Raw genomic sequence first — 26,340 nt, forward strand, 5'->3', positions numbered from 1 at the left:
CACCCTGCCTTTGGATGCATTTCGGGTGAATCACAAACACCCGTATTTCTTCCCCTAAATACTGCTGTGTGCATATCCTGAAGCATAACTCAGCATTTGCTGGCAGTTTTTCTTTGGAGGTAAAATTATCTTATGTTGAAGGGTGCCTGGGGGGCTCAGTCAGTTGAGTGTCAGACTCTTCATTTCGGCCCCAGCCATGATCTTGGGGACCTGGTATTGAGCCCCATGGTGGACTCTGTGCTCACAGAGAGTCTGCTTGAGATTCTCTCTCTCTCTCTCTCTCTCTCTCTCTCTCTCTCTCTTTTCCTTTGTCCCTCCCTCAACTCTCTCTCTCTCATGCTAAATAAATTTTTTTAAAAATGTACTTAGGTTGGGGGCACCTGGGTGGCTCAGTGGTTGAGCGTCTGCCTTAGGTTCAGGTCGTGACCCTGGGGTCTGGGGATTAAGTCCCACATCAGGCTCTCTGCAGGGAGCCTGCTTCTCCCTCTGCCTGTGTCTCTGCCTTTCTCTGTGTGTCTCTCATGAATAATTAAATAAAAATCTTTAAAAAAAGGTGAACCCCCGGAACCCTGAACCCCCAATGCCTCTAACATGGTAACGGGAACAAGAGCAAATAATGAATAGTGTCATTTGCCGAAAGTGAACTGACCCAAGGTCACCCATCCAGCAACGCCTGCCCCCTTTTCCCTTCATGGCAAAGCCCAGCTCCAGCAAGAACAGGCTGAAAATCGCCCGTGGTTCACTCCCCAGCATCTCTCACAGCTAGGCGTGTGTGCCAACCAGTCCAGGCCAATGATGCATCAGGGAAAGCCACTGGGGCTTCTAAGAAAGCTTTCCTCTCTGCTTAAAAGAGCTATCTGGGAGGAACTGCCCCGATCTTTTGTAACTTCAAATGTTATCGTGTGGAGGGATGTGATGGATGCCCAGAGCTGTGGCAGCTGCCTTGGCACCATGAATTGTACACCTAAGAGAATCAAAGAAAAGTCAGCCCCTGCTCCTGAGTCTTGGAGCCTGCTGAATTCTGGAGTGTTTACCTATAGGCTTGTTGTCTTGTGAGGCCATAATAGTCCTCGTTGTTGGGCCATTTTCCTTGCAGTCCACATCGTACTGACTGATACACATACTCTGTGATTGGTGATTCCTGAGCATTCCCTGAAAACTATCTTTCTTGTATCATAAAAATCAGACTTAACTGTTTTTTTGTGTGTTTTTTTTTATTTATTTATTCATGAGAGACACGGAGAGAGAGAGGCAGAGACACAGGCAGAGGGAGAAGCAGGTTCCATGTGGGGGAGTCCGATGTGGGACTCGATCCCGGGACTCCAGGATTACGCCCTGGGCTGAAGGCAGGCGCTAAACCACTGAGCCACCCAGGGATCCCTGACTTAACTGTTTTAAAGAAAACTATAGCCCACTTATTTGTTTTTTTTTTTTTAAAGATTTTATTTATTTACTCATAGAGACAGAGAGAGAGAGGCAGAGACACAGGCAGAGGGAGAAGCAGGCTCCATGCAGAGAGCCGAACGCGGGACTCGATCCAGGGTCTCCAGGATCACGCCCTGGGCTGCAGGCGGCGCTAAACCGCTGCAACACCGGGACTACCCCCACTTATTTGTGATATGAGTGAACCACCTGTTCCAAAAGAGTTAAGATGACAGAACAGGGGTGTTTTAAAATGGCGGTCTTCCATATTTGTGGGGATTTTGCCATCATCATGGTCACCTCTAGATTCCATATGCTCAGAATGGGAACCGTCTTATTTCTACCTTTATTTATTGGTGAGTTTGGGCCTGGGGGCCCCTAGGGGGCTAGAATCCACAAAAAGGCCCCGTCAAATCTTGATAATGCTATCAACCAAACTGGCAACAACTTTCTTTTTTTTAACCAAACTGGTTAAAAAAAAAAAAAGGCTTTATTACAGGTACCCAGTATAACATCTCCCCTAAATCATACAGGCTCAGAGAGAAACTGCTTGTTTGCTTTGATCAAACTGATTGGTAGGTTTTTTCTGGCCAATGTTCAACATCTGATAAATGTTTACTAAGGGCCCCACCACGTGCCAGAGTCCGTGCTAGTGATGGGGCAGTGAGCCAGCCAAGTTCCACCCCAGAGGAGCCCTGGATTAGAAAGAAGGGTGGGGAAGTGATCAGGCCATTGTAATACAGAGGGAGATGTGCTCCCAAAAGGCCAAGTTCATACATTCATTCAATTGATCATTCATTTGCCGTGTTTATTGAGTATCCATGAAGTGTCTGGGAAGTGTGCTATGGATGGATGGATGGAGAGAACACCGTCCCCACGTTGCTGTCAATGTAGTAGGGGAGAAGGACGGGTAAGTAGATCATCCTAGGGTGCTAATGTTATGGGAAGAGCACCTCAGAGGAAAGGCTCTAAGCAGAGATGGGATGAGAGGGTGGGAAGAACATTCTAGATAGGTGGGAGGTTGCTGCGCATAACAATAGGGGCAAGAGGGACTACAGACCAGGTCATCTCAAATGACTGGAGCCAAAAATTTGGAAGTTGCAAGGGGGTGGGGAGGAGAAGGTTGCAGGAGACACCTGGGGACCCAATCTTGACAAATCTCATAACCTATATGAAGGAGTTCGGAGTTCTTCTGAGGGCAATGGGTGAAGAAGAGCTTTAGGCAAGGGAATGGGGTGGTCAGATGTCCCCTTGGGAAAACCACTGGCTGCTGTGTAGAAAGGGGACCGGAGGCTGAGATGCCAGGGGCAGGAGACTGCCTGCAGGGCTGCTGGAGGACCCCCGAGCAGAGGACCCCACACCCTGGACCAGATTCTGACTCCAGGGATTGAGAAGGTAGCACAGCAGAAGGAGTCTGGGATTGGGGGTGGGCTCTGGTTCCTTTCAGGATATGTTGAACTTGAGGGGGAGGGTTCCTGGGGCAGCAGGTCTGGGACTCAGGATGAGGCATAGCTGGAGTCATGAGCAGAGGGACCCTGAGCCCACAGAGGTGGCCCCATTGCTCCTTCTTCTAGCAGGGTTGGGGCACAGACTGGGAAGAGCCCGCGGAAGAGCAGCCATCTGGGTATGGCCTGGGGGGTGGTGCGGCAGGAGTACAGGAGATGGTGCCATCCCAGACACCAGGGAGGAGGGAGGAGGTAGGAGGTAACCTGTCCCTGGTATTTGCTTTTAACTCCCGTCGTAGACGTGGATGGTTTGCCAAACATCTGTAAGAGGGAGAGCACGCGGACCAAACTCTTCTGTCCTTTGGCATATTAATCTTTCCCCTGTAACTTGGGGAGGGAGTCCTCTCTGGCTCATGAGTTCAGGGGCCACAGGGCCATGCCCCACAGCAAGGCGGTGGTGACCCCGGGCGGCAGGACATCCACACGTCCTGGGATATAGGTGAGAGGAAGCGCATGTGTCCACTGTCCGTCCCCCCTGGTAGGGCAGCAGGCAGCGGCGAGGCCATCCCAGCAGCTGGCAGCGGCAGGCACACATGTCTGTCTCTGAGGAGGGGCTCAGCCCCAGGGGGCCCTCCTCACCTTCCCGAGGCCCTCAGTGCTCTCCCCGCGAGCCTGCTCGGTGCCGGGTTCCCCGGGGAAGGCTTGGCCATCAGCGCCTCGGGTCCACTGAGGACGCGTCAAGCCCGGGGACCCTGCCAGCCAGCGCTAGGGGACTGATGGGGTTCCAGAGGATACAGGCACTCCGCAGCAGGACAGGGCGGTGACCTTGCTGCTGTTTGCACAGAAGGTCACCCAAGGGACTCACATATGTATCTGCCCATTCACTGTCCCTTTCTTTCCTCTTCCCCATGGTTTTTCCCTGGGGAAACCTGCCTTTCCTGTACCCCCTCACCCCACACATAGTGCAAAATGACACAGCTGCATGTAACATGAGTGCTTTGGCCCCCCAAGATCACATCTGTCCCCGTTGATTGTTACGATACAAGTGGGAAGCACAAGAAAAGATGGGTGAGAACCTGAATCTCTGAGGTCCATCTGGCCAAGGTCATGGGGAGGCACTGGGGTTTGGGGTACATGTTGGGGGGCTGGTTCACATGAAGCAAGAGCCATACTCACTCTTGCAGAAGCTGCAAGGAGGTGGGCAGGACCCGGGGGGGCCAAGGTGGGGGTGGGAGCCTGAAGGCTCTGGAGTCAGACACCAAAATGTAGCATCACTTAAAACCAAACAAGAGAGAGGAAGGGGGAGGAGTATTTCTCATGGGTTCAGGGGGTCAGAGAGCCACAGGCCCCAGAGGTCCTCCTGAGGGAACCAGTGGACAGGAGTTCAAGGCCTGAGCCCTCCAGGTCTGTAGGGCAGATCCTCAGCGCGGGTTCTGCTGGATGCCGATGCTCTGAGCTTCAGGAGGTGTTGATTTTAAAGGAGCTCCACCATGTGAGCACCGGCTTTCAGGATCCCATGACCTATGGCAGTTCACTCATTCTCGATTGGTTTAAAAAGCCAGGTGAACCCCCTTGGGCTTGTCAAAAAAGAAGGAACGGTTGTCTCAGAAGCGCTGCTTTTCCATATTGGCGGGGATTTCAACATCATCGTAGTCGTCCAGAGGCTCAATGTAGCTCGGGATGGAAACCGTCTTCTTGTTTTTCACTTTGTTGACCAGTGAGTATGTGCTCGACGGCTGACTTGGGGGTTCCTGTGGGACTAGAACATGCAAATAAATCCTTAGAGGCAAAGCTACTGTGTGTTTACGCGGTTTTGACTAAGTGACTCAGCGTGATTTCCATGGGTCCAGGTGACCTTCCCACTCCCTGGTGGACCCGACCCCATCTGTGGGAGTTGTAGATGAGCAGACATGACCCAGCCTCGGGATCCCGCAAGTGAGTGAAAGGCAGATGTGGGTCAGACACCCTGGCTCCCGGGTCCCTCTGCCTGCACACTACACACATGACATGGGAACCATGAAACAGAAGTGTAGACAACACGCCGACCTGAGCTAGTACCCAGATGAGTAGAGTTGTGTGGGAGCCTCATTCTCATGGGGAAGTGATGCAAACCACATTTCCTCTCTGGCACATCCCTCACAGTGACTTACAGTGTTTTCCAGAATTTCCCGTAATTACTTAGGCACAGATCTCTGTTCAGAAGGAAAGGGGATGGTGGTGTTTGCAGAACGTGGAATTAGGGAACAGGTATGTAGCACAAGCACCCAAGTGGCCACGGGGAAGGAAAGCAAGACAGCCAGCTCTCCTCAGATGGGACCAGAGCAGCTCTACCACAATCTCGTCTTCCTCATGAGAGCCTGAGAGAGGACCACCCTTCATTTCCCGCAGGGCACTGCAGTCAGACCCCTGGTTCCTACCCAGGCCCGAGCTGTCACATGCTGTGTGGCCCCGGGTGAGTCACTGAACATCTCTGTTTCTCCATGTCCTCATCTGCCAAAGGGGAATAACCACAAACCTGCCTCATAATGTTGTTGAGCACATGGCATGAGATGGTGTCCGTAAGGTGCCTCGCACAGGGCTGCTCAATGAATGTGGGCTCATATTAGGATTTATCTGTGCGAGCAATATGTTCTTATGAGTTCTTAAGCTCCAGGCACTGCTCTCAGCGGTGGCTAAGGCATGGTGAGCAAGATAAGAAAGGCTCCTGTTTTCCCAGGGCTTTGTGTTCCACGGGTCGTAAACAACTGAGTAATAATGAAATGAGACAATTTTGGATAATGGCCTTCGCTTTACAGAGGGTGGGCGGTAGTGGCCTCTTTGAGGTGCTGACATTTTAAAAATATATATTTTATCTATTTATTTGAGAAAGAGAGAACAGGGGGAGGAGAAGAGGCAGAGGGAGCAGGAGACGTAGGACTCGATCCCAGGACCCTGAGATCGTGACCCAAGCCGAAACCAAGAGTTGGATACCTAACTGACTCAGCCCCTCTAGGCGCCACGAGATGCCGACATTTGAGCTGACTTGTGAAGGATGAAGTGAGGCCCCTATGTAAGTAGCTTAGAGAAGAACATTCCAGTCAAGGGGACCAGGTGGAGTTTTTCCAGCGGCCAGTGCAGGAGGCCCAGTGACACCCCCACGTTCCTTTTGACTCATGCTCCAAGCAGGGGTTTGAATTTACACAGCGACAGCTGGGAGCGTTGCTGCTTACCCCGCCCCCCTTCCGACCTGTCTGTCCCTTCCAAAAGGATGCTACCATCTGCAGATTCCAGGGTTCTGGACTGAGTTTTGCATCCCTACAACATTCATATGTTGAAGTCCTCAGCCCCCAGTGAGGCTGTGTCAGAGACGGGACCTCTATGGAGGTAATGAAGGCTAAATGACGTCACAAGGGTGGGGCCCTGATCTCATAGGCTTCGTCTCCTTATAAAAAGAAACACCAGCTCACTCACTGTCTCTCTCCCTCCCTCCCTCTCTCCCTACCCACCCCAGCATCCCCAGCCACACTGGCTGGCACCTCAGTCTTGGACTTCTAGCCTCCAGGACCACGAGAAAATTCCTATTGCTTAAATCACCTGGGCAGCCTGAGCTGAGATATTCAGATACATTTGTTACCCCGAAGGAAACTGCGATCAGAGACAGATACTTACATGTGTGTTCTGGAAAAAGCAGACCTCTGGGTGGCAGAGGGGGCAACTGAACCAGCGGTTCATTGTGAACATTCCTGGAGAGAGAGAGAGAGAGAGAGAGAGAGAGAGAGAGAGAGAGAGATATCAGGGTGTGGTTCTGACCATGCTGGTGGTCAGCATGAGAAGAAGAAGGACAGCGCTGAACATTCAGACCCTGGTCCCTGAAAGCAGGAGGCATCGCCTTTTCTAGGTTTTGTATACCATTTGTAAAGAAGCTGATGCCTCTGTCCCCGGGGACCAGCTGGACTTAGCATGGAGCATGCCTTCCCAGGCAGCTTCAGGCAGGGGAGGTAATAAGCACCAGGTGCGCTTTGATTTGCAGAAACACAAGAGTTCCTGAAGCCACCTGTGCACACAGTGTGTGACCGCAGCCCACCTGCGTGACCACAGTCCACGCCCGCGGGCCCACTCTGCTGAAAGGCTTGCGTGTGCTCGCCAGAAGACGTGTGCCCGAATATCCATCCCAGCACCATGCACAACAGCCCCACACTGCACACCGCTAAGGTGTGCACTGGCCACAGAGTGGATAAATTCGTCATGGTGCACTCCCACCGTGGAAGACTATAGGAGCGAGGGTGGGCTGCCTACAACCACACGCAATGACACTCAGAAAACACAGCTCACCAAAGAAGCCAAGCGGCACTGGATAGTATACACTCCATCTCCAGCCCTTTTGGAGGCTATGGTGAATTATCCACTCTACAGCTGGAACCAACGCTCCGTGAGCCTATCTGGCTGGCCGTGCTTTGCACATGGTGCCACACACCCACGTTGGGAGAAAGCCTGCTCCGTGAGATCACACTGGGAGAGGACTCCTGGAAGCTTGCCCCTGATTTCTCCTGGGCTCTACCCTACACACTTTCCACTTTGAGGAGTTTACTCTGTGCCCTTTTACTACAATAACCCGTAAGTGTGACTACAGTAGCTTTTCTGGGTCCTGTGAGTCCTTCTCGAGAGAGTCATCAACCCTAAAGGTGAACCTGGGTTTATGCCCAATGCATAGCAATCATAAAAGCCCCAAATATATCACAAAATACAGAAGTAGAACAAGGGACCTATTTTCCTTAAGCACCCAGCCTTAAACAGACTACACTTGTGATCCATCTAAAGAAAAGGAGGGTGGGGACACCAGGCTGGCTCAGTCAGTAGAGCAAGCCTGCAACTCTTGACCTAGGAGGGGTGTGAGTTCCAGCCCCACTTTGGGGGTAGAGATGACTTAAAAATAAAATTTTGAAAAGGACAGGAGGGTAGGCCTAACCCTAAGTGGTGGGCCCAGCGCACAGAGCTTGACCTGTGACCTCTACGAAATGAGACGAGCCCAGGACGACATGGAGAGCGGAGCCCCAGACGGTGCCCCAAGGCCCCAAAAGCCCGAATCCTTTTCCCCTTGGTGCAGGGGGACTTGGCACATGTGACTGCTCACTGGCTGCTCAGGCGCAGTAGGCGTCAAGGGCATCCCGCGGAGAAGTGCAGGTGCAGGGGCGGGTGTGAGCGCGGGGCTCTCTAGATGGAAAAGACCAACCAGTTCCCCTGACTTACTCATACATCTTCTCATCATCTCTTCGCTTTTCTTCCAAGGGCTTGGCAATTTCCCACTTCTTGCCTAAGATGAATCCAATAAGCATATTTCATTTGGGAGGAATTAGCAGAAGATGTGACTTTAGAGTTCAGAGGCCCTCAGACACTGAGTGTGTTCAGGGTGTTTTGGGGTGGAGTTGGGAAGAACCACTGTGGGGACACGGAGCAGGTAAGGGATGGAGACTGACTTTAAGTCTCCCGGCCTTTGGCTAATTCACGAGGGTGGACCCTGCTTGCTTCCTCAGTGCCCAGAAATAGTGGTGGAATGAGCAACCCAGAGTGTGGTTGGGGGGGAAATGAAAGAAAGAATGAGAAAAGCCGTTCATAAACTGTGGTGTGCTGGACCTACACGTTACTGCTAATTATAACATACATGTGAAGAACAGTGGGTTGAGATAAAAGAGAATGGGGTAAGGTTTTTGTTTTAGGGTCATGCTTTCATCCGTATCTAAAAAGGAAACAGTTTAAGAAGGCAGGTGGACAGAGGACCAGAGGACCCAGAATATGCTTTGTCTTTAAAAAACCAATTCCTGCCAAGGGGTGAAGGGACTAATGTTCAGCCTGGTGGATACAAGTTCTGGTCCCCACTCTGCCCCCAACTCCTGTGGCCTCATCGAGGCTTGGCTTCTCTCTGAACCTTAACTGGCTTATCTACAAAAAGAGGTTGAGGAGGATGACAGGGTCTCACTCCTTGTGTGGCTCTAACCTTTCAGGGCAGGCCCAGGGCAGTGAGGGGTCCCTGTCCAGGCTGACCCCCCAGGGGAGCTGGCCACCCCTCTCACTGTCTTTACCCTCTGCAGGTCAACAGAGGGGTAGGGTCTCAAGAAAACACACCATCAAATCAAGTCAAGGATTTCATGTTTCGGGACGTGAACAGCAAAGTGGAAACCTGTGCGTAGGTCCTCTAAAGTTCATGTAGGGCCTTCAGGAAGCTGCTCGTTTATATTCTGAGGATGCCAACAACCTCTGGCCAAGGCAGCTTGCACTCTGGAAAATTCAGAGTATGACTTTAGAGAAGGCAACTGGGGTGGCCAACGTGTTGGTCACGGACTAAGCTCATTTTTCATGCATTAAGACAGTCTTTTTGTAAAAAACCTGCTTTGGGGGCCCCTGGGTGGCTCAGGGATTGAGCGTCTGCCTTCGGCTCAAGGTGTGATCCCGGGGTCCTGGGATTGAGTCCCGCATCAGGCTCCCCGAGAGGGAGCCTGCTTCTCCCTCTGCCTGTGTCTCTGCCACTCTCTCTGTGTCTCTTATAAATAATAAATAAATAAATAAATAAATAAATAAATAAATAAATAAATAAATGATTAAAAAAAAACAAACTCACTTTGTTGAGGAATGATGGGCTTGCAAAAAAGCTGTATATATTCCCATGTATTTAACATGTGTACAACTTGATGGGCTTGGAATTGAGACAACCTTTGACATTCCTTGGGTCTGAGCTATCTCCTAAGTCCTGGAGGTAAGACCGGCAGCCACACCAGAGAGAGAAAGCGCTGGAGCATCCTGTGCCTTGAAACAGATTCTGCCCTTACCCAAACCCTGCGGGGGCCTGCGGAGTTCCTGGACAGGAGCTACCCTCCCTCCCTTTGCTGTGCAGATGGGGACACCAAGGCTCAGAGATGTAAGCTAGTGGGAGGGCTAGGACTCAAACCCAGAGCACATGATGCTTACCCAAAATTCAGCCGATACAGGCCCAGAACAAATCATCTTATCCCTGATGCACAAGGATATGACCCCAGATCTGCTCCCTCCACCTGCCCCAGGGGATACCACCATTACCCTGTCTAAGCAGCTGCCTGCAGGCACAGTACAGGATAAGGCCCAGGCCCGTGGAGACGACAATGATGGCCACAGCTAAGATGATCCAGAAATTGTCCCTCCACCAATCCATCGCAGTGAGACCCTGAGGAGAATGGAGACAGAGGGATGATGCAGGAGCAAGAGCATCTGGCAGGGAGGGGTGGGGGGCTGTTGTCTACCATGTGGAGGGGCTGTTGTCTACCATGTGGAGGGGCTACCTCTGCTTAGGGGCTGGGCAGGCGCTGGCTGGGGCAAACCCTCCCCCTGCGCAGCTGGGAGACCTCAGACAGGGTCCTGAAGCCCCTCTGAGCATCGGTGTGTCCTCCTCTACAACATGGCAGCGGTGCCGGCCAGCGACGCTCTACATGTTAAACCCACACAATGTTAGAAGTCAATCATATCTCAGTAAAGCTGGGCTGAAAAAGAGGGAAAAAAGATAAGAAAAGGAAACAAGAGAGCAGAAGGTTTGAGGATTGTTGGAAGGTCCCCGCGGTGGAAGATGACCAACGCTCTCATAGGATAGTGATGACTAATGTTCAGTCTGAAGCTGTTGCCCCCTGTCATATTGTGCTGTAATCTTTTGTCACCATCAAATCTGCAGTAAAATTGCACAATAAAAGTTTGTAGGAACGGAGCCCGGGGAGTAATGACATGTGGGTGGTGGTTTTCCAACCAGGGGTAATGTATGTGTGGGTAAAACAGCAGCCGTGAGGCCCCTGCCAGTGGGGAGCAGCCTGCAGGTGGGATTCCTAGGAATAGGAATGCAGGGAGCTCTCGGGGGAGGGACGGGGCACCCCTAATCCAGGGCGTGAGCACTCTATTTGGATATTAAAATTAAAAAAATAAAATAAAATAAAAATTAAAAATAAATAAATAAAAAAAATCATCCTTGGATCACCTGGGTGGGTCAGTGGTTGAACATCTGCCTTCGGCTCAAGGCATGACCCCGGGGTCCTGGGATCGAGTCCTACATCGGGCTCCCCCCAGGGAGGTTGCTTCTCCCTCTGCTTAGGTCTCTGCCTCTCCCTGTGTGTCTCTCATGAATAAATAAATACAATCTTGAAAAAAAAAAGATCCTTGAGGCCTGGCATATCCCTGGTATTACCTAAATGGAAACTCATGCATGTTCATACAGAGCCACTTCCAATTCATGCTTCTGAATAATATTAGCAATATAAACGGGGACCCAGGGGATCCCTGGGTAGTTCGGTGGTTTAGCGCCTGCCTTCGGCCCAGGGCGTGATCCCGGAGTCCCGGGATCGAGTCCCATGTCAGGCTCCCTGCATGGAGCCTGCTTCTCCCTCTGCCTGTCTCTGCCTCTCTCTCTTTCTCTCTCTCTCTTTCTCTCCCCGCTGTGTCTTTCATGAATAAATAAATAAAATCTTGGGATCCCTGGGTAGTTCGGTGGTTTAGCGCCTGCCTTCGGCCCAGGGCGTGATCCTGGAGACCCAGGATCGAGTCCCACGTCGGGCTCCCGGTGCATGGAGCCTGCTTCTCCCTCTGCCTGTGTCTCTGCCTCTCTCTCTCTCTCACTGTGATTATCATACATAAAAATAAATAAATAAATAAATAAATAAATAAATAAATAAATAAAATCTTTTAAAAAAATAAAATAAACGGAGACCCAGTCAGGGAAACGGGGGTAAAGTAAGCTAAGGCTCTGATTCCTACAAAGACTTCTGACTTGGCTCACTCTCTAAGTACCTGTTTATATTACCGGCATCGTGTCTTCATTTATGATGTTTGATGTTGTTTCTACTGTAATTTGGGTTTTCAGTTCCAAACTTTGTTTGTTTGTTTTAGTGAAGGTTTGGCTTGACCAAATAGAACGTCTTTTGGCCATACCAATTGTGTGTAACTAGTGGTCTTGTACGTGCATCGTTCTGCAGATTTTTTGCTCAACTTTTCAATAAGCATTATGCTTTTGCCTTTTATCCATGGTCGTTGTGGGTGTGCTGGGGATTTAGTCTTAACGGGGTGAACTGTCAGCTAACCAGGTAGCCTGACCATCAGGCAGGCACTGAGCAGAGGTTTTATCGTAAATCACCTTTTCAGGATGTGCCAATGAAAACAATAGAGGAAGAAGAACAGAGGGGAAAAAGGAGAAGCATGGAGACTGGGAACTTGGCTTTCAGGAGGGCCCCATGAAATTTGGTTTTGCCGGGTCCAGGGAGGTCACAGGGCACTGGACTTAAGGAAATGCCACATAAGGAAGCCTGGGTGACTCAGTTGGTTAAGGATCTGCCTTCAGCTCGGGTCATTTTCCCGAGGTCCTGGGATCGAGCCCTGAATGGGGCTCCAAGATCAGCAGGGGGATCTGTTCCTCCCTCTCCCTCTGTCCCTCTTTTATTTTTTTTTTTTATTATTTTTTCTTTATTTTTTTCTTAAAAAAATAAAATGAGCATTGCCAAATTTTACCAACTGAACTCAGTCGGCTTAGTAATCAAAAGAAACTATTTTTAAAATATTTTATTTATTTATTATTCATCTCCCTGTTCTGTTTGGCTTCGAGAGACCACTTGTGTTCCTGGGCCATGGCCCCTTCCTTATGCCCGGAACCAGCTGGGCGGCATGTCCCTGGCAGTCCCTCCGTAGCCATGTCTGCTTCCTCTTCCTCTTTGGACTCTGTCTCCTGCCCAGACCACCCAGGATGATCTTGTCTCCCCGGCTGCTGAGCAGCCACCTCAATTCCACCTGCGCCATCACTTCCCCCTTGGCTGTGGTCTGACACCATCACAGGCTGGGGCCGTGTAGGGTCACCCCACAGACCACCTCGGGTTCTCACCTCAGGATGAGACGCCCGCACAAGCGCTTCCATGGGCTCATGCTTGTGTTTTGCCACTAGAAAGTCAGGAAGAGGGATCCCTGGGTGGCGCAGTGGTTTAGCGCCGGTCTTTGGCCCGGGGCGCGATCCTGGAGACCCGGGATCGAATCCCACGTCAGGCTCCCAGTGCATGGAGCCTGCTTCTCCCTCTGCCTGTGTCTCTGCCTCTCTCTCTCTCTCTGTGACTGTCATAAATAAATAAATAAAATAAAATAGAAAGTCAGGAAGAAAAGGGAGGAAAAGTGAGGAGGGGCTCTGCTATCTTTGACAGACGTCCATGGCCTGGGGCCCAAGGTCACTGACCTCATCAGGAAGCAGTAGGGACCTGTCATGAGGCTTGGGGTCAGACATGGGTCTCTATTTCTGGGAGATGTCTCTGCCCCACGGGAGGGAATATCTTTGTTGTCAAGAGTCTGAGGAGGTTCTTGAGGCAGGACTGGGGCTCATAGGTGAGGCAGGGCCCTGGGGGATACCCTTGGCCCTGTATAGACCAGAAGAGGAATCATCATCGTGGGCCCTGGTCAGCAGTCCCAGAGCACAGCAAAGGAAGAGGGGCCAAGCGCACAGGTGTGCAGACCCAGGGTCCCTGCTGCTGGGAGGAGATCAGGAGCTGCAGGCCGGACCTCAGGTGACATCACCTGGGGGAGCATCTGGTGGACACCACACCTGGAGGAAGGAAGGGAAGAGGCACCATGGGAGCGCCCCTCAGATTTTAGTTGTCGAGGAGCTTGGATGCACGTATCAGGCACTGGGCAAAAACTGAAAGGATATTGAGGTTCCCAACCCTCACCCGGCCCGAACCTTGGAATCACTCAGTGAGCCTGAAAGACCGCTGCTTGTCTGCTCTACATCCAACTCTCTAACTGATCTGGGGTGGGGCCTGGCCACCGTGGTTTTGTTTGTCTTTTTTTTTTTTTTTTTTAAGATTTTATTTATTTATTTACAAGAAGCATAGAGAGAGAGGCAGAGACACAGGCAGAGGGAGAAGCAGTCTCCTCGCAGGGAACCCAATGCAAGACTCGATCCTAAGACCCCGGGATCATGCCCTGAGCCAAAGGCAGATGTTCAACTGCTGAGCCACCCAGGTGGCTGTTTGTTTGTTTTCATAAAATTCTCCCTGAGTGACGTGCGCTTTGTCTCTGAATTCCTATTACAACCTCCCCGATGGAGGTGCTGTTGTCACCCGCAGTAGAAATGGGGCGCCAGGAGGTGAAGCAATTTGCTAGAGGCAGCGCAGCTGGGAGTTGACTGACCCAAGATTCCAGGTCAGTGCCATTGGACCAGAGTTCATGCTTCTCTTAGGCTGCGGGGTGGACACCAAGCTGGTGCATGCTTTTCTTTTCACAACAGAACTGAAAGCAGAACCCTCACCCGAGGGCTTCCAATTCCAGCAGGGCCTCAGTCGTGGGCCACGTCTCGTTCCCTACAGCAAGAACCGCAGTATGAAAATGCGTCTCAGAAAAGCAACACGCTCTGCGTGCTGACGTAGCCCAGGCCAGAAGTGCTCTGCACGCTCTGTCTCACAACAGCGGCTTCTGGTTATAAGCCCATTTACAGAGAAGACAGCAGAGGCTTAGGTCTGAGTCAGTGGCCCAGGGTCGCAGAGCTAGCAAGTGGAAAATTCAGAAGCCAACCCCCCACCCCAGGTCTCCCTGAAAGCAGTGGAGCTTTCATGTGTGACTGCCGAACGGGGGGCTTTGGGAGATGCATGAAAATGCAGATGCCAGGGTCCCAGGCCCCTTCCCAGTTCTTATCTGTGGGTCCAGGGTGGGACTCGGCAATTAGTCCTTTTATTTTTATTTTTTTAAAAGATTTTATTTATTCATAGAGAGAGAGGGGGTGGGGGGCAGAGACACAGGCAGAGGGAGAAGCAGGCTCCATACAGGAAGCCCGACGTGGGACTCAATCCCAGGTCTCCAGGATCACACCCCAGGCTACAGGCGGCACCAAACTGCTGCACCGCTGGGGCTGCCCAGCAATTAGTCCTTTTAATGAGCACAGTTCCAGGGAGGAACGTGTCCGGCCAGGGAGCAGAGCCCACAGCTGGGGCGGGTGAGCCCAGGGGAGGCTTGTCTGCACACCCTGCCCTGCCTCCTCCAACCCCACAGTCAGGGGCAGTCGTAGCACTGGCATGGTGGAGTGCAAGCCCCTCCAAAAGACTCCTCGAACCAAACACCTCTCCTGTTTGCTTGTCACAATGCCTGAAATTGTGTCATCAAGTTGCTGCAAAAGTCCCATGCTCCCCACCCACCCCCGCCCCCTGCTTCCTGTCCGTTCAAACTCATTTGCCGGTGAGTGCCAGACTCTGAGGAAGAAAACCTGATCAGTACTAGGGTGCGAATGACTTCTCGGCTCCTCAGGGGATAGGACTGCTTCCTTGGATTCCCTAGGGTGTTGGCCAGTGCGGGGAGCATCCTAGGATCGTATCCAGAGTCCCCAGAGGATATAAGTGAATGTGACATAGGAGCAAAGACTGTCTTATGTAGCTCATCCTCCTGCTAGAGGCCCAGCCCTGGTCAGGGGTTCTCAGTGCTCATCCGGCCCTCAGGACAGACTTGGGATCTCACGCACCCCATGACCTCTGTGGCTGATGAGATCCTGATGGGGGCTCCACCATCAGAGTGATGGAGACCCAAGAGGTGAAAGCGGTTGGAAGTGAAGGCAGAGGAAAGATGGTTCACTGAGAATACGAGGGGCTTCAAGGTGCTTCTAAACCATGAAGGTGTTGGGACAGGAGACAGGAAGGCAATACAGAGAAGAGAGACCTCTTCCCAGCCCGAAGGGAAGGAGGATGGAGAGGGGCATGCTGGGGCCCAGGGGGTGGAAAGCAGGGAGAGCCAACACCCCTGTTCTCTCTGAAGTAGGAGCCAGGTTGGCGGGTGCTAGGCGGGCAGAGTGGGAGGCAGACCCCAAGTTGTCACTGCTGGGAGGGAAGCGTTCCTCCTCCAGCTGGGCCCACACTCTCTGACCCTGCCCTGCCCCTGCCCCTGCCCTAGGGGCTTGCTGTCCGTCCTGTGGTTCACTGGTTCACTGTCACCCATGCGGACCAGTCAGCTCCACTGGGCAGGGCTGCTCTCTACTGCTATCTGCAGAGCCCAGACCTCACCTGGATCCAGTAAGTAATCCAGAGGGATTTAGGATTATGCAAATGAATGACCCACAGGCCTCTCCCCTGACCTGTGGCTGGACTTCCCCTCTGAGGATACAGGCAGGCAGGCAGTTTAGATCTACAGTCTGCACCCTGATTCCAGAGTGACCCAGCCCGGCCTGTCACCTGGCTGTCCACCTACCATCTCAGCGGCGGCTATAAGCACTGAACAGCCGGCAGGGAAACAGAGGCCCTGTGGAACCTGGGGATGGAGCTCCAGCCTCCCAAAGGTCTCTCCTCCTCCACTCCAGCAACATGCTCACCCTCCCAGCGAGCATGTTGCAAGTCTGAGTGGCCTCAGGGCCAGTGGGTGGCTGAGCACAGTCACCGACCCAGCCCCAGCCCTGGCTCTCACTTCCCCAAAAGGCATTTCTGGGGAGTCAGTGACAGAAGTCACACTGTCCCCTTACCGGGAATTCCAGAGACTGGGTTTATTTAGCACTTGCTTTAAACACACACACACACACACACACACACACACACACACACACACACACACACACCAGGGATCTCTGGGTGGCTCAGAGTTTTAGCATCTGCCTTCGGCCCAGGGCATGACCCCAAGGTCCTGGGATCGAGTCCCGCATCAGGCTTCCTGCAGGGAGCCTGCTTCTCCCTCTGCCTGTGTCTCTGCCTCTTTCTCTGTGTCTCTCATGAATAAATAAATAAGAAATCTTAAAAAAATAAATAAATAAAGCACGCCAAAAAACCCCTACACAACCAAGTTGTATAGTGTAGGCAGATGGCTACACACTCATAAACACTGGCATACGTGAAACAGTTCATGAACCTTCTTTCTGACATGTCTTCCCAGCAGCATTTTCCTGCCTCATCTAGCTGAGTGTGTTAAAAAAAGTAGGGAGCATGAGGCCCTCTGTTTCTTTCCAGAGCCACTAATGATCAAGTCCTGGGTATTGAAACAGCTGGCTTTTTTTCCCCTTGAGAGAAATTAATGATTTGAGACAGCTGCGAGGCCCAAAATTTTCAGAGAGAATGCAGGTGTGTTGGGGTGTCCTAGTGGGAGTTGCAAGAGGCCTCCAACAAAGCCTCCATGGGAGGAAGGAAGATGGGGTCCCGCTCCTCACCTGCCCTCTGCGTTAGGGCTTCGTGGCCTGGGACACAAATCCCCTTGAATGAGGCCTGCCCTGCCTGGGGCAGCACCTGCTATGTCTCTAAGTCTTCGTGCAGAGAGAAGAACGGGAAAAAAAAGCTCATTAATAAATGTTTATATGGCCTATATGCGGGAAGGATAACTTCGGATATATTGAGTTAAGTTAAATGTATTATTAAAATTAATTTCAGCTTTTTATCTCTTTTAATTTTTCCAATTGAAATTATTCTCTCTTGTGCCTCTGCTCACATTCAGATTCTTGGGACCAACTGGCTGGCTCAGTTGGTGCAGCATGCGACTCTTGATTTTGAGAAGGGGGTTGTGAGTTTGAGCCCCACCCCGTGTCCGGTTGTGGAGATTGCTTAAATAAATAAACAGACTTAATTTTTTTTTTTTTTTTTTTTTTTTTTTTTGCCAGGGGGACGGGGAAGCAAAGAGTAATCACACACAGAGGTCATTGCCTCTGATCCCGTAATATCGTTTCTAGAGATAACAGCCTGAGAAGGAATCCAAAGGAAGTAAAAGTTGGATGCAGAACCGTGTTGACTTGAGCACACACAGAGGCAGGGAGCCATCCCACCTGTCGCGTGGGACTGGGCGATGGGGGGAGTTGCGCAAGAGCCACTCAGTGGATCGCATGCAGCAATCGGGTGGCAGGAAGATGAGAAGAAACCCAGTGACCTTCCAGGAACCCCAGACCCTGAGGGAGCAGAGCAGGGCCCGTGCCCATGCGGTGCCATGTCTCCCCTTGACACCTGGGTGCGCGGCTAGGGCCTGTGGGGAGAAAGCCCAGGACGCAGACCTTCCACTGTGCGGGAGTACGATCGATCCCCCTCTCTAGCTCTGCCGCCAGCCTCGCTATGAAGCATGAACCCAACACGGTTTCAAGACTCCAGGTATCACATCTTAAAAGAGCCTCTGCTTGCCCCTCCTGAGCAGGTGGCCTTTGTGGTGTTTCCACGGCGTTGGCTATGTCCTCCTCAGAATCTTTTGGAATTACGGATGACTCAAGCTTCCTACTGAGTTATCCCGGGATTTCTGCAACCCATAAATCCTTCCTCGGGTCCCGTCAAATTGTCTCCCACTGTTGCTGGCCTTTCTTGTTTGGCTTTGGTGCCGGGAGCCCTGTCCCTGGGTGGCTCTCTGGCCACGGTGCTTGTATCATCCGAGGGTGGGGGGCACTGAGGATGCCTGGTGACAGCCGCTGAGGCCCGTAGGTCCCCTCTAGAACTTGTTTAATCAAAACAAGACAGTGCTACCTTCTCAAAATAGCTACGCTCTCTGCCGAAAAACCAGGAGGCAAAAACCCAAACTCTATGTTGTTTGTTGCGAGGTTGTGGAATGTGGGCTCATCCCTTCCCCTTGTTTGTCTGAAGTTTTCATGTTCATTGATCCTAAGAAATACTGAGAAGCCGCCAGGTCTTGTCCTTACCAGGCACGGGGAGTCCCACCTCCAGAGCTCCCCGGGAGGTTCACACGCTGGCACGCTTGGTCTGGCGGAGGGGCCAGGAAAGGCAGTGGCCCTCGGGACCAGTGATGAGCGACAAAGTGGAACTGGAAACATCAGGCTGGAGCCAGGCCCCCTCTGCGGTGATTTCCCCCCGGGGTGGCAGCAGATGGCTGACGGGGATCTGAGGCCAGCCCAGCATAGCTAGACCCCAGGGCCGTGGGAGCACGGGATGTCTTACCAGTCCCCATGCAGCAGATGCACACGCATGATGGCGCCATAGCGTGTGGCCCCTAGGGTGTTTTCCACGGGCCCCACGACGCAGCCCAAAGTTTGCACTGTCACTGCCTCGCCCCCTTACCCCCAGTGCACACCCATCGGGGTCCTCTCACTATCAGAGTCCAGAGAGGGCGAACCACCCCTCTACAGGTAACACAGCTCGCTGCCCGTCATTGTGTCATTTCAACCCGAGACGCAGATTTCTTCATCCCCCCAACACACGCTGGGGAATGGAGGTCCAGAGGGGTGCAGTGATTCTGAGGTCACCCAGCTGGTGGGTGGCAGAGTGGACTCGCCAAGGCCACCCAGAGATTGGGCTACAACCCACGGGTGACCCCTCGGGTGGCTCGGGCCCGGATGCTTACCTGGGTAGCAAGGGTGTCCATCCGTGAGCAGCTGAGGGTATGGCAGGGGCCCGAGTGTGGTGGCTCCGGCGCAGCTGGCAGGACACCTTCCTCGCCCACAGGCCTCCCGCCCACCCCGGAGCAGTGAGCCCAGCCAGACCACACTTCCCCTTCCTGCTCAGCCCTCCGGTGGGGGGAGGCCCAGGCGCCTGCACAGCAGCCCGTCCTTGTTCCAGGGGAGCTGCCTCCCCAGGCTCTTAGGACCCAGACCCTCCTTCCACGAGGCCCGGCAGACAGCCATCCAGGGGTGGGGGGCAGGATCACCGGCGTGGACGGGGTGCTGTGGGGTCCCTGAGATGAGCCTGTGTGGGCATCCTTGGCTGCAGCAGCCCCCATAGGGCTCCCAAAGAGTGAGGACGCTGGCTCCCACCCAGAGACCCGGGCACGACACGGGCTCAGGTGGGACAGGGCATCCCTGTGGGAGCCGCTGGAGGAAACCTGGGCACCTAGGGGCTACTGGGCCAGCCATCCACTCGCCCCCCCCCCGCCCCGGCCATTCTGGCAGGACTGGGTCTCCACCAAACGGGGTAGAGAGTCGCCAGCATCGCCCTGGGGCTGCAGACCATGGTGGCCAGGGTGGGGCGTCCGTGAACCATTTTGTCGTTTTATCGTTTTGTCTTGTCGAATTGACCGTTCTGACTTCAGGGAACAGCCTGGCAGTAAAAATAGCCACATGGGTGTGTACCACCTCTGCCCCGGGGACAGAGGTTATTTTGAGTCTCAGGGGTAATGATGCTGCCCTGGGCTTTCTGGTAAATGCTTACCCACCGGCTTGCAGGAAACAGGATTCCTGATCTGACCGGCTTTGCAAATTTCCACGATGCAGACAGCGCCACTGTGGCCCATCTCGAGCCAGTGGCAGGCTGGGCCTGCACCCGGCGGGGGGGGGGGGGGGCAGCATGTTTGCATCAGGGGTTACAGCCGCTAACTCCCAGCACCTGCAGGCACTGCGCCCACCGTGGCAGCGCCTTCTGTGCCCTGCCTGGCCGCATCTCCCCTGGCCTGGGGGGTGATCACCTCCATGGTACAGGCGAGCACACCTGAGCGGGGGGTTACAGCTGGAGTCAGCTCCTGGGCCAGGGAAGGACTCCAAGCCCCTGTGTGCCCATGAGCATGCAGAACCTGTGCTCTTTCTTCAGATCGAGCCAGCGTTGAGCTGCTCCAAACACTCCCTAAAAGCGAATTTAAAGTGATCGTTGGAGAAGTAAACACATGCTTCCATGGGAATAGCTCAGCCTGTGCTACCCAGGCCTGACTTCTGGGTCTGCATCCCATGTGGTTTCAGCAGCGCTTGGGGCTGGCCCCAGCTAGGTGACAGCATTCTCAGCATACCTGCTGCCTGCCAAGGGGAACCCAGCACAACAGGCTGCGGCCCCCGGGGAGGGGGCGTTGGAGAGGGTCCAAGGGGTCAGGATCCTACATGCAGTTACCCACAGAGATCCGGGTACATCCCTCCCCTGCCTGAGCCTCAGTTTCCTTGCTTTTGGGAAGTGAGCTCCCTGGTGATGCTAAGGTGTCCCTAGGACTAGGCCGTGGAGGCTGTGCTGTGACAGTCAGCTGGCCTGGGGGGACAGGGCACCCAGGTGTGTGCCCACCAAGAAAGGAAGCCAAGCCATCCACGGAGAGAAATGACGCACTTGGTCCCGGCAAGGGGCGGGAGCCCCGGGGGAGGTTGAGACCCGGCATCTGCCCTCAGGGAAGCCTCTCCCGCGTGGGAGGTCGGCGAGGGCATGACCGGACGCAGGCCGGGTTCAACGCCCGTCACTGGGTGCCCGCGCACTCACAAGTCCGAGCTCGGAGCCCGGCAAGTCGCAGTCTGGCCGGTGGCCGTGGAGCCCAGTTTTTGCAGGACAGAAGGACACCGGTTATTCCTGTTGAAAGCAAGGAGTGCTGGCCCCGTGGGAGCACAGGCGTGGCGGGGCTGACAGCTCCCGCAGAGGCATCTGGCCTGGGCCTTGGCGGTGTGTAGGCAGGAGGTCACGCAGTGGCGGGAGCAGGGCAGACCCGCTGGAGTGTTTGGAGGCAGCAGGAGGCCGGAGAGGAACGCTGGGCCCCAGCCCTGCGCGGCGGACCTGCGGCTTTTCCTGCTGCCCACACTCCTCCTCGGGCCTGGGGCGGGGAGGGCGGCGGCGGCGGAGAGGCGGGGCTGGGGGAGCGGAGGCCGCGGGGCTCGGCGAGGAAGGGGGCGCCCTCTGCCGGCCGCGTGCGGTGCCTGCCTCCCAGGGTTCCACCTGCCCAGGCCCGGCCCTCTGGGGGGGCGGGGGAGCGGGGATGCTGGACACCCGAGACCTTGGCCTCGGACGCCGCAGAACCCGAGACGTCAGACTGGAGGGGCACCGGGGGGGGACTGCAGTCTAGTCCCCCTGCCCAGGGTTCCGTGTCCTCGTAGCATCCAGGTGGCACACGGCGTCCCGGTCCCGCGCAGAACGAGGGGCTGCTCTCGTGCTGCTTCAGCAATTGAAGGAAGGGCTGCGTGGGGCCCCCGGGGCAGAAACGACGCTCCCAGGGCCGGGATTCGCTCCTTCTAGTCTCCAAATTGCTGACGAGGTGGGGGGCGGGGGGCGGGGGAGGGAGGCTCCCTAACCCAGCGCTGGAAGCCGGGCGGGCGCTCCCTCTGAGCGGGCGTGACCTCTGAAGGGTGCAGGTCCCAGCTCCGCTCAGGGGGCAGCGGGGAACCGGACGTGGGGGAAGGCGCTCGCTCAATGCGGCACAGTCTGGACTGAGATCCCTTCCCACCCAGCAGGCTGCGGGTCCCAGAGACAGGGAGGATGCTCTCCTGTTGTATCCTTGCTTCTTGCCTCACACTGAGCCACTTCCCATGCGGTGCGTTGCTCTGTCACCTGTGGTTCGAAGTATCAAATCACGGTAAGTTGGAAGGAATAAAAAAAACACAACAAAACCAAACGCAACAGTTCCCATTTTGGTGTTTTTTCAGGGGCCTAGAATTATTGTCTGTCCCGTGAAGTGATTGGATGACCTGCCAGGGCTTTGCCCGATGGGCCGGGGTGCCCAGGTGGACTTCTCAGAGGCGGGGGTGGGGGTGCTCTTGCCCAGCCTGAAAGGCAAGCTGGAGGTGACAGGCAGCTGTGTGTCTGGACGGGGGGGGGGGGGGGGGGGACCCCAGGAAAGGGTGGCGGTGGTGCTCACGGCACCATATGTTAGTGCTCTCTTGTGCGGTCGGTCATTTACAGGGAGCCCCCCTGGGTGCTGGTGGCCGAGTAGGACCCAGTCCCTGTCTTCAAGTGACTCACGGTCGGCTGGGGAGGACAAGTAAGTGGGTTACAACAGTGGGATAACGATCACAGCAGAGCCCAGAAATAGATGGTCGTGCCCTGGGGATCTAGGATGTGCTCCTGGTGGTGCTCCAGGTCAGCGTGGAGGACATGGGCTCCTCACCTTGCAGCCCTGCCTGGCCGCTTCCAGGAAACACCCCCTGGAGCCTGGCCTCCTGGGAAAACGCATCTGGGACCAGCAAAGATCTAGCTTCAAGACGCAAAATGAGAGAAATCCCAGAAGCAAATGCAGATACTTTTTCTTCTTAAAATTACCCTGGGTGGGGGAAAGACTTGTAAGGTGTGCTGCAAAGCCAGAGGTCACCAGAAAAGGCATCAGTAACATTTGATTTTAAATTTTCTGAAGGATGAGAGGCCAGATGCATCTTTGGAAGATGGGTGTCTAGATGGGGAGCAGTTATTGGAAGAAAAGTGGGGAGACCGTCAGTGTTTCTGATTTGAAAACATCTCTTATGAGCTAAGAAGAAATGAAACGGAGGGTGCCCGGCTGGCTCAGTTGGCTAAGCATCTGACTCAGGTCACGATCTCAGGGGTCCTGGGATCGAGTCCTATGTTGGGCTCCTCCCTGAGCAGGGGGTCTGCTTGAGATTCTCTCTCTCCTTTTGCCCTCGGCCCCATGCAGGAGCACATGCCATCTCTCTGTCAAAAGAGAAAGAAAGAAAAGAAGGAAAGAAGGAAAGGAAAGGAAAGGAAAGGTGGAAAGGAAAGGAAAGGAAAGGAAAGGAAAGGAAAGGAAAGGAAAGGAAAGGAAAGGAAAGGAAAGGAAAGGAAAGGAAGGAAGAAGGAATTTCCTGATAGAAAATGGGCAAAAGGGGATCCCTGGGTAGCTCTGTGGTTTGGCACCTGCTTTCGGCGCAGGGCGTGGTCCTGGAATCCCGGGATTGAGTCCTGCGTCAGGCTCCCTGCGTGGAGCCTGCTTCTCCCTCTGCCTGTGTCTCTGCTTCTCTCTCTGTGTCTCTCATGAATAAATGCGTGGTATCTTTTTAAAAAAAATAAGAAAATGGGCAAAGGGTACAGACAGGCAATCCATGGAAGAAATACAAACAGTGGGCGAACATATGAAAAATGATTGCATCTCACCAATGGTGGAAGGAACGTGTATGCTGACGGTTCCTTCTGATGAGAACCTAATGATGAGGCTTTCCTGCAGGGAAGTTTGGCCACAAGCATCTGTACTAGTTTCCTTGGGCTGTTACGACAAAGCACCACGAACTGGGCGGATTGAAAGACATGCGTTGCCTCACAGTTCTGGAGTCTAGCTGTACAAAATCCACGTGTGGGTGGGACCACGCCCCCTCTGTGACTCTGGGTAGACTCCTCCCCAGCCTGTTCTGAGCTTCTGGAGAGGACAGGCGTCTGGGCATCCTTGGTTGGCAGTGCATCACGCGTGCCTTTGTCAGCAGGTGGCCATCTTCACGTTGTCCTCGCGTCTCTCCATGTGTTCGAGTCTGTGTCCAAGTTCCTCCTTTATGGGAGGACTCTGGTCCTCCTGGATCGGGATCTATCCTAAGGATCCCCTAACTTGATCATCCGAAAAGACCATATTTCCAAAGAAAGTCACGTTCACAGGTACCAGGGCTTAGAAACTTCAGTCTATCTTTGTGTGTGTGGGTGGGGGTGGGGCGTATAATTTAACCGGTACGAGTGTCCAGATGTAAAATGAGCATATTTTGGCTCAGTAATCCCACATTTAGAAATTTACTGTAAGGACGATGCCTGGGTAGCTCAGCTGGTTAGGTGTCCTGCTCTTGATTTTGGTTCAGGTCATGATCTTGGGGTCCTGGGATCGAGCCCCAAGTGGGCTCTACGCTCAGTCCAGAGTCTGCTTGAGATTCTCTCTTTCCTTCTGCCCTTCCTTCCCCTGGCTCTCTGAAAATTAAAAAAAAAAAAAAAAAAAAAAAAAAAGGAAAAAAGGCAAGAAATTTACCCTAAGGAGATACCTCAACCAACAAATACAAAGGTATTGTTTATGATAGTGAAAAGTTATAGAGAAATTCAGCAGTCAACTGTGTGACCCCGTAAATATGTTATTCTACACGGCACTACAATGCCGATACAAACAGATGTGCAATTCTGCACTTATGGCTGTAGAAAAATGATTGCGACCTATTACTGAGTGAGTAAAGCAGATTATAAAGCTGCCCATATAATAATGTTACAAACTCACATACTTAAATCTGTCAAGAAGGATGTACGTGGCTATGTTCACAGTGGTTGCCACTGAGTTGATGGGCTTTCTAGAGGCTTAAATTGTTTTCTCTTAATTGTCTGAGGATGTCAGGCATGTTTGTAAATCACAAAAACAAGAACTTGTTTTTATTTATTTATTTTAAACAACGTTTGTTTATTTGACAGAGAGAGAGAGAGCACAAGCAGGGGGAGCTGCAGAGGGAGAAGGACAAGTAGGGATGATGGGCAGGGAGCCCAATGTGGGACTTGATCCCAGGACCTGGCTGAGTCCCAAGTGCCCCAAGGACATGTCTCCAAAGAGCTCTGACGGCTGTGGGAGGCCAGAGCACGCATGGGAACTGGGGGTCCTCACTGAGCCTGTTGGAGTTGCTCTGCTATCCCCAACCACAGCCAGGCAGGCCCCTTGCCCTCCTGCCCCCTGCCCCGGGGTCACCGACGTGGGATCACCCCAATCCAGAGGCAAGGTTGGTGTGCGGGTATTTGGGGGTGGGTGGGCAGGAGGCAGCCATCTCTTGCGGATGAGTGGGTCCCCATCCACTGTCCCCATTCCTGGAGGTGAAGATCCCCACGAGAGGGCATGGGGAGTCCCAACAGGCCTGTCTTCACCCCCACATTTCACAGGAAGGCCTCCAAACCCCAGAGCCCATGAGAATGTCACCTTATTTGGGTAAAGGGACTTTGCAGGTGTATGTTAAGGACTTTGAGACATGAGACTGTACTGGCTGACCCAAGTGGGGCCTTGGTGACTGCCAGGGTCCCCACCCTCCCAAGAAGGAGGCGGGAAGGTCAGAGTCAGCAGCTGTGACCTGGGAAGTGAGCGGTCAGGACGATGCAGGAAGCGGCTGATTCCCCCCTAGAGCCTTCAGGAGGAACTGGTCCTGCTGACCTGTTCTGGACTTCTGACAGCCAGAGCTACCACAGCAACAGGACTGAGCACCCCCTCCACACCCCGCAGCCCTCCCTTCCTCTGGCCTGCTGGCCAGCTCATGAAGTTTTCTGTCCTCAGTCATCGAAGCAACCCTTTCATGACAACAGCAGGTGTCATGTGGACAGACTGGTGTCCCCTCACCCTGGCGCTCCCTCTCATTGCCTCCATGCTGCTCCCTGGAACCTTCTAGATAGTAGGCCACGTCCTTGTGTGCTGTTGGGTAGAAAGCTGGGGGTGGGGGGAAATGGAGGAGGAAGGCTTATTTTTAAACGTCACCTGCATAAGAAGCTCCATTTCTGAGAAGCTGTGAAATCTTGCCCGTTTCAGCTTTCTCCACAGAAGTCCACCCAAAAAAGCATTGAAATGAGCACTTTGCTCTCATTTTTTTTTATCATGGTAAAATGCACGTGATGTAAAATCTATCTTCTTACTCCTGCAAGCACGTGGCTTAGGAGTGTTGACACATTCCCACCGTCCTGCCATTGTCGCCACTGACTGTCCCCAGAACTCTGTCCCCACGAAACACAAACTCTCCCCTTCCCCCCACAGCAACGTTTTTCTTGGAAAAGGCTCAAGCATTTTCAAAACCGTGAAAACCCAACCATTTTACCCCGTGACCAGTGCAGGGATGGCCAAGCTGCCCTTGAGCCGTTCTAGGGAAGAACAGTCAGTTTCAGGGCAAGCCCCTTCCCCCAACATCCAGAAAAACCCCAGCTTCGCCTTCATGGTCTTATTGACCAGCCACTTGTGCTGCAGCCTGTGGGGACCAGGAACCAGAGAG

At 53.4% G+C, this 26,340-nt stretch overlaps 1 protein-coding gene across 1 annotated transcript; it reads right to left on the reverse strand.

The window, feature by feature from the left end:
- Nucleotides 1-1,507: 1,507 nt before the first annotated feature.
- SCIMP (SLP adaptor and CSK interacting membrane protein) lies at nt 1,508-19,212 on the reverse strand. Its single transcript, XM_055306269.1, has 5 exons — nt 19,110-19,212; nt 9,915-10,038; nt 8,094-8,157; nt 6,516-6,589; nt 1,508-4,626 (listed from the first exon to the last, which is right to left on the reverse strand). The coding sequence occupies exons 1-5, from the start codon at nt 19,128-19,130 to the stop codon at nt 4,472-4,474; spliced, it is 438 nt and encodes a 145-aa protein (XP_055162244.1). The 5' UTR covers nt 19,131-19,212; the 3' UTR covers nt 1,508-4,471.
- Between the last annotated feature and the right edge of the window lie 7,128 nt (nt 19,213-26,340).

The sequence above is a fragment of the Nyctereutes procyonoides genome, unplaced genomic scaffold (genome assembly GCF_905146905.1).
Source record: "Nyctereutes procyonoides isolate TBG_1078 unplaced genomic scaffold, NYPRO_anot_genome, whole genome shotgun sequence".
NCBI classification, from domain to species: Eukaryota; Metazoa; Chordata; class Mammalia; order Carnivora; family Canidae; genus Nyctereutes; species Nyctereutes procyonoides.